This window comes from Artemia sp. Qi Xiang Cuo, chromosome 8, assembly GCF_049724085.1.
Source record: "Artemia sp. Qi Xiang Cuo chromosome 8, ASM4972408v1, whole genome shotgun sequence".
Taxonomy (NCBI): domain Eukaryota; kingdom Metazoa; phylum Arthropoda; class Branchiopoda; order Anostraca; family Artemiidae; genus Artemia; species Artemia sp. Qi Xiang Cuo.
In genome coordinates, this window is record NC_142801.1 from 18,944,406 (window position 1) to 18,952,626 (window position 8,221).

An 8,221-nucleotide genomic window follows, 5' to 3' on the forward strand; every position below is an offset into this window, starting at 1 on the left:
ACCATGTTTGTTTGAATTTTTCCAGCTTGCCATGTAATTAGGCAGATGACAAAATATTTAGACCCCCACACCCTCTTCCCCACTGATTCTGGATCAGATGTGGACCGTTGAAAGGGAGAATAATTAGTCTTGGTTTCGCTTCCCGCTGTGCTCGGGTCCAATATCCCTGCCTGGTAGCCAGGGGCGTCGTTGGGGGTGGCAAGGGGGCAGTTGCCTCCGCCCCCAATAATGTGGAGAAAAAAATATTACACATCCCATGCCCTTTGAATATCCAGATATGGACCCCTCTTGCCCCCCCCTCAATAAAAATACTGGAGATTCGCCCCAGCTGGTAGCTATGGTGATGGCAAGAACGTATGAACCCTTTTTCCTCCCCCACCACCTAGGCTGAATAGGCCACTGACTGTGAAAAAGTCTAATCCAGAGAATTTAATTGTTACTTTTGACGAATTTTGCATGAGACCGGACCCCTTTCAGTAGATAGCCTGATAACTAGGATTTAGGGATCCCTCTACTTTCACATAGATGGGATGGTCCCTGACCCGACAAGGGATACATGCTACCCTAACTGTTACCCCTCAACATGTTTGGTTGAGATCCAACATTCTGTTTTGGTAGATGTCCATATAACAAGAATGTAAGGGCTCCCTCGCCCCTTAGGGGTATGACTATTTGTAGACAAGCAAAATGTACTCCTCGGATACTATCGGTCAAGTATTGTAAATATTTACAGATATATTGATAAAAAACGGTCATAAGTTTTTTATTGTTTTTAATTCATTATTCTTTTTTTTATGCATAGTTGGATTCTTCTTTTTGTTTTTTTTAATGAATTGAACACACGGTTGACCTGGTGTCACTGAATATTATGCCAGTCCTTCTTTTCTGTTTTAATAAAACAAATGTCTAATATCACAAATAAATATCATAAGTCCTGACGGGCCAAAACACATTTTTTAAACTAAGACAATACTGAAAAGATAATTGAATTTTTTTGTTAAGTTAAAAAACACAAAAAAATAATTTGGCAACGTCAAGCATCATAAATATTTATGAATATATTGATGACAAATATTCGTCATTTTTTCATTGTTTTTTTCGACATTATTGGCTTTCCATGCAGGGTTGTACTATTTTTTAATATATTTAACACATGATTGATCTTTTGTCACTGAATATTGTGCCAGTCTTTCCTTTCAATTTTCTGTTTTATTGTTTAAATTATCAAACTTTTCCTGTGTATAATTCCCTTTCAACAATAGTTATTTTTGAAAAAAGCTGTTTACAGCCTACGGGATAAAGAGTCAGAACCTTCCAGGTATAATTTAATATATTTGGCAAAAGTTATAGGAAATAATTTAAGTTATTTATGAAGTGAAATTGCGGAAGTATCGTCTAGGTAACTTGTTTCAATATTAGATTTCTTATCCACTTTATTTCATTTCAGGTTTCCTGATTTATTTTGGTTACGGCCTGTGGTTTAGTAGTGAAGAATATATTCGGAAGGGAAAACCAGTTCCAGGATCTGGACCACTTCTTCCCGTTACCAATGGAGAGGTCAATAAGTCCTTTGTCAGTGACGAAAGAATTGAAATGAGCTCAGAGAGTTCAACTGACCTTGAAGCTGCTGATTCTCAAGGTGTTGAAAATGATGATACTGGCCTTCGTAAATATCAAACTCTGGGAGCATTGCATAAAGCTGATAGTATGCTCAGTGAACTATCGAGAAGTCATATTTCATTAGTTGATGGCAATTATGAGCTGCATATGAAACTTCAAGGGGTATTCGATGGGGTAGAGAATTTGGAAGTTAGTCCTGATTACATCCCTGTCACAGTTGAGGCTCGGGAGGTAATCCTTAAGGCTTATAAAGCCCCTTCTCTGACTGTCGAACAACAGGAAGCTATGAACGGCTTGACAGTTATGCAAACTGCACTTCATATAATGCTCAAAAAATACTTTTCTGTAAGTAAAAATGAAGAAAATCCATTACATACAAAGCTGCAGCAAATTTTTGATGGTACTTTTGAACTTTCAAAACCCGAAATGTTTATCCCTCTGCCTTGTCCTCCCCCGTCACTGCCAAGGTCAATGCCACTAATGCCTGAAGTTGAAATTCCGGTGGAGATTCAACAAGTTTTGACTGCAGTACCTGTTGTGCACAAAAACGCGCAACTTGTCTTTACAAACGATAATTCAGGTGATGCCTTACATTTAAAACTTAGAAGGATCTTTGATAACATTGATGTCTTATCACCATCACCTTCTTTCGAACCCGAAGAGCTTCAAGGAGATAGCATCATACCACACATGGAACCTGTCAATCCGGTTGATCCAGAGTTCTTGAAGGTGATTGGTCCAATGATCGAAGCTGCTCATTTAACTGCCCAATCATATTTCTTATCAAAAGTAATACCGAAAGGCAAACCAAACTTATTGCCGATGATGCATGAACTCAAATCAAAAGTTGTAGAAAAGCCTGCTGAAAATTTTGAATTCCAGAAAGTGGAAAGCGCAACAGTTGTGCAACCTACTCCTCCAAGCAGTCCAATAAAACAAGTAAATAGTGATTTACTCAGTGCCCTGAAAAGTAGTTTTGATGCTCGCAAGGATAAAGAAGGTAAAAGTGAACCGCAAGCTGATATCCCCAATGATATCGAGACTTAAGAAATCACGTTAGTAACGTACGGGTAGCAGTAATATTTGCACATTCCAATTTGATTACTCGCTGTGAAAGAATAGTGTTTGTTTCTAGTTCATTTGTGTTTAAAGATATTTTTTGTATCTTCATGTTTAGAAACTCTATCAGACCAGAGAGGGGTGTTGCCCCTTTCTAGTTTGAAATTAGAGGAAGGGGAGTGACCTTTTAGTATTTATTTTATTTTTAGACAAAATCTTAATCTTCTCTGTTTGTTGCATCCTCGGTGTCCCTTAGATTATTTGATACTGAATTTAATATTACTTCTACTAATAACTCACTGCAGAACCAAGACGCCTGAGGCCTACGCAGCTGCGGACGCTCCTCCTCCATCTCAATCTGTTCAAAGTCTTCCTCTTTACACCCGCCCAGGAAGTACCCAAATAAAATGCTAATGATATATTTTAAAGAAAATACATGAAATCGAATGCGTCCTTTTATTTTCCAGTCATTTAAAGAAAATCAAATTTTTGCTCTTTGTTAATTGGAGGATTAAATTGAACCGTCTTATGGTTCAATTAAAACAAACCAAATACATCAGTGGTAACAATGCAGGTTTGTTTTTTGCATCTGGTTCTTACTGAAAATACTTACTCATGAATTACTCAGTTGTGCTTCCTCAAATGCAAAAAGAAACTGATTGTAACCATGGGAAATTTCCCCTTAAGACAGAGGAGTTTTTTCTAAGGCAACCGTGGTAGAATAAAAAAAAAATGTACTCGCAAGAACACCCGTAGAGATAAAGGGCGATGCTTTGCCTCCCTCCTCCTTTCTTGAAGACAAAAATGTACAAAAGACGCAAGATTTTGTAATATTCAGAAACAATTTTACACTTTTCTGGCATATAAAGCCCCCCCCCCCGAAACACTTCTGCGGGTACCCGTCGCCACTTTTTTTTTAATTGACCATATCCCTATGTTTTGATTGTGATCTCCAGTTACATTAAATAACCTTAGATCGAGCAATTTAAATATTTGAATCCCATGCCATGCGCTTATATGATCATGTATTAAATGCGTGCTTATTTTGTTTACCAGAAAAATTGATTGAATTGAAAAATTGAAAAATTGATTACCAGAAAAATTGTAACTTAAAAAAAAATTGATTGTGATGTTTTCCTTTTTGTTAATTGAGGGAGTCAATTGAACCCTTTTCAGGCTAAATTAACATGAACCAAGTATGAGAGGTGTAGTATGTTAACATTTCGTTTGTATTAGGCTCTTACGCAAAATCCCTACTCACAGTTAACATCACACAAATGAATGTGCTAAACTCATCTGATGATTACCTCTTACGATGATGGAAATAACAAAGATTAGAAAACAATCAACCATTCTGTTAAAGATATTTCGGTACTTGTTCATTATAACTAAACCAGTGTTACAAACTGTACAAGGAAACCAGACATGAAACCCATCTAACGGGTACTTGCAAGAGGTAAATGGATTGCAAAGCGTGGTTTCTCATTGAGTTTACAATATTTAAACGTTTGTTTTTTAGGTTTAGGGGGGGGGGTACCTAGGTTAGGTTACGTATTTAATATATGCTATGCTTTACCCCTCATCCCCCCTAATGTGCAAACATATAGCCCAAATTCGTTTCTAAACTATTATATTTCCATCCTATTTTATTTCAGTAGTATTAACCAAACTTGGTTAATTCGTGTGTAGCGCTGGTTTAGTTATAATTCACAAGTACTGATATTTCGCATATCTAAAGAAGGTGTTTCAGTTTCGAAATTAAACCAAACAAATTAATCTCCCCTTAGACAAATCTATTGTCCCGAGGTTTTGACTGTGTGCACCAATGCTGCAACATTTTTTCTTTTTTACCATTATTTTATTGTTACCATTATTTTATTTATTGTTTTATTATTTTATTATGTAGAAATATAGTCTTCGTTTTTTGTATTTCTACGGTAATATTAGACATCACACTCTTGAACGAAAATTCGGTAGTTGACAAGTACTTATTTTATTTTATCTGTTTCTGTAGTCTAGGGGATGCATAGGCATCCCTAAGCGCTACACTTTTTTTATTGTTAAAATATCTTATGAATGGAAATAATTAAAAATTCATGTTTCGCCGAAATTTTGCCAAAATTGAAATAATTCTGAAAATTCGCGACAGATCGTTGAGACTCAAACGCAAAATTTTTACCATCACCTCCAAGTTGAATTTAAGACTATTATTGCTGTTATTTCTGTTGATTAATAAGGCTGTTTTTTTAGTTGTATGGTTTTGTCTTTACTATTTACAAGCTTATTAATGGCAACTCAATTTTTTTTCCTTTTTTTTATTCTTTTTTTTAAATAGTTCAATGTTCCTGCAAAATCATCAAAACTTAGATAATATGAAAAATTCTGGAAAACTTGATGATATTCGCCACCACTATTCTCATTCCTTACAGTATTATTATAATTGTCTTATATTTCAAAGTAAAAGTCCTTGGTTAAGCCCTGACAGGCATGTACGTGATTCTTTATTTTTGAGGAGAAAGGGCGCAACTTCGAAAAAAGAACACCGAGTGTAGGCTTTTCCATAATTATATGAAAAATTTATGAAGTTTGTATGGATAGTTCAAAAAATTTCAACTCGAGATCTCGAAATCGGTATTGACGAAAATTCCCTCTTCCCTTCTACATGTCTATCTATACTTCCGTCGAATTTGGTTGTTGTTAGGGAGTGGGCGAAGGCTCTGAATTTTATGAAAAGTAAAGTTTTAAACTTTATTAAGTTTTTTTGAATAAACACCATTAAAAAATAGTGATAAATATACAAAATCGAGAAATCGCTAATAAAAATGAACCCCCGAAAAAAGCTATTCCTTTTCCGAAAAAAATTTCTTGAAAAGAAAATTTTAGTCTGTAGGTTATCTTAAATAACTTGAGTAAGTTTATTTTAAGAAAGTTGTCGTAAGTAGTTTGATGATCGGATCATGTATATATTCTAATATAAACATACAGTGTTTATTCTAATAAACACTATTAAATAAATAGTGATAAGGACATAAAAATCGATTAATTCCTAATAAGAATGAATCCCGCAAAAAATTATTCCTTTTCCGGAAAAAAATCCGTAAAAATATCTTGAAAAGAAATTTTAGTCTGTAGGTTATGTTAAGTAATTTGAGTAAGGTTATCTTAAGTAAGTTTTCTTAAGTAATTTGATGATGGGATGTTGTATACATTCTAATATATTCATAAAGTGTTTATTCTGATGAACACTATTTAAGAAATAGTGATAAAGAGAAAAAATCGAGTAATCGCTAATAAGGATGAATCCCAGAAAAAATTCATTCCTTTTCCGGAAAAATCCGAAAAAATTTCTTGAAAAGTAAGTTTAGTCTGTAGGTTATCTTTAGTTATTTGAGTAAGTTTATCTTAAGTAAGTTTTATTAACTAATGTGATTTTGGGATCATGTATATATTTGTGATCCGGGATATTTCTGTCAATACAATTGTTAAGTGTATTTTATTTTACCGTGATAGTTTTTCTCTTTGTTTTATTTGCCAACTAACGGTAGAATTTACGGTACTTAGAAATTACCGTAATAGAATTACGGTAGGCTTACGGTAGAATTTTCCAGCAGATAAGAAACAAAGATCCATAGAACGTATCTTAGCTCGTATAGTCCTGCCGTGGACGCGGTATGGAAACCTTGTCCTTTGTGTAATTTTTAAAGGATATTTACTGTATGATATTATAGATGGATTCCATTATGCTCTATACTCATTTTGGTCAAGTCTTGTTTCAAATCTAAGAATTGGCATTTCAAAGAGTTATTCCCAGGGTTGTTGCTACTTTCTTTGTTTATTTTTTTACTCAATGCTAAATATGCTAATATCATTCATGTTTAATTAATATTGGCCCGTGTTGTGGTACATTATTGATATTTTATTTTGTTGATTTTCAATTGTTCGGATGTTCTGTTGTTTTATTTTAGATTATACTGATGTTTTTAATTATTCGTTTTTATTTTAGCTTTGCTATAGTTATACGACTTAGGGTATAACAGACTAGGAATAAAGGGCTGTTCTCAGGTTTTTTTCGCCTTTTTGTCAAAGGAGACCTATATGAATTGTTTCAGGGGGAGGGTGGGTAAGGATCTAATTTTTTGCCCTCTGGAATAGAATGTTCAGAGACATACTTCCGCCTCCCCCCTCATCTCCTTTCTTTCTGAAAATCCTGTGGACACCCTGGTGGTTCAAAACCCACCTTGCAACTTTTTGCCTATTTTTATACTTTTGCCTTCCGCCACCTCTCTTCTTTCTCAAAATCACTAGATTTTCAGGTGGCTCAAATCCCAACTCGCCACTTTTAACCAAGAAAGTATTTGACTATGTACAACCTGAAACCCTGTTTTCAATGAGGAAAGAACTTCGTTAGCAGTTCTGAAGTTTTCGTTATAGAAGATTCTTCTTTGAAGGATAGATAAATTTGCTTTCCTTTGAACGAAAGCAAAGATAAATATAAAATAAAACATGCAATAAACCATATTGCCGTTTATGGAAAAAAAGTGAAAAACAAAACAAAAAACAACAGACCTTTGGGAAAAGAATCGATTTACAAGAATGGTAGCGGTCATGGTTGCCTTCTGACTTGAGCCTCTATTACTACGAGAGTCTGTGGGGTGGGCAGTTCCAACGGCAGGTACATATTCTTTCGAATTGTTGAAAAATCGTTTGGCTTATTGTATATTTTGAGGAGGTTGTTGCGCACTAAGGCACCACTTAACTCTGTAGTATGAACAGAGGTGGAAATTCTAGTGGTTCTAGCCCAGCCCTTCCATATTTTTGGGTGGATCTTAAAATGTTTATATACTTTTGTAACATTGAACGACTTAATAAAGGTCTTTCCTTTATTTGGACTCCTCTTTCATGATATTACTTTGTCATATTACAGTATTATTTTTCAATATAAAAAATGAATAAATAAGAAAGCCGGGCCCAGAAACAGATGTGTGCAATGTCAGCTTTGCCTGAAAAGCTCCGAAACCGGACAGGAATACTGAGAATGTCAAAACTGATGAATTATAGGAAAGCTATAGGAAAATATGGAACAAGTCATTGAAAATTATGAGGTATCGGAGAAGTATTACTTTACTTACACATCTGCTTTTGAAACTGAGTGAAGACTAGATAAGATAAGATTTATTGCTGAAAAACGGCTATCACAAGCCCAAAAGGGCCGAATTAGCACTCTAGTGTCAAATACAGCGAAAAAAGAACAACAAAAACAAACAATCAAACAACAACAGAAAATTATAAAAGGGTCAATGTCAAATACGTAAAAACATTAAAAACAAAAAACAAAATAAACTCATAAAATTAGAAGGCCAATGTCAAGTCAGCAAAAATGTCAAAAAAACCAAAGACTCGTAAAATTAACAAGGGGATAAAGTAAAATTAAAACAAAAACATAAGTTAGTTGGTGACTAACAAACATAAATATAAAACCTCCAAATTTGCAAAATGGGCATTAAAATTAATAACTATGAGGTAAAGAGTGAGTGAGGGGGGG

At 34.6% G+C, this 8,221-nt stretch overlaps 1 protein-coding gene across 5 annotated transcripts in view; it reads left to right on the plus strand.

Moving 5' to 3' along the window:
* LOC148949214 (cationic amino acid transporter 3-like) overlaps nucleotides 1-5,922 on the plus strand; it is a 125,167-nt gene extending 119,245 nt beyond the window's left edge. For all 5 annotated transcript variants that reach the window (XM_089093263.1, XM_089093261.1, XM_089093260.1 and 2 more), the window contains exon 13: nucleotides 1,448-5,922. In XM_089093263.1, coding sequence (XP_088949389.1) covers nucleotides 1,448-2,667 — 1,220 coding nt within the window. In that variant the 3' untranslated portion in view covers nucleotides 2,668-5,922. The remainder of the gene's footprint in view (nucleotides 1-1,447) is intronic.
* Nucleotides 5,923-8,221: the final 2,299 nt, after the last annotated feature.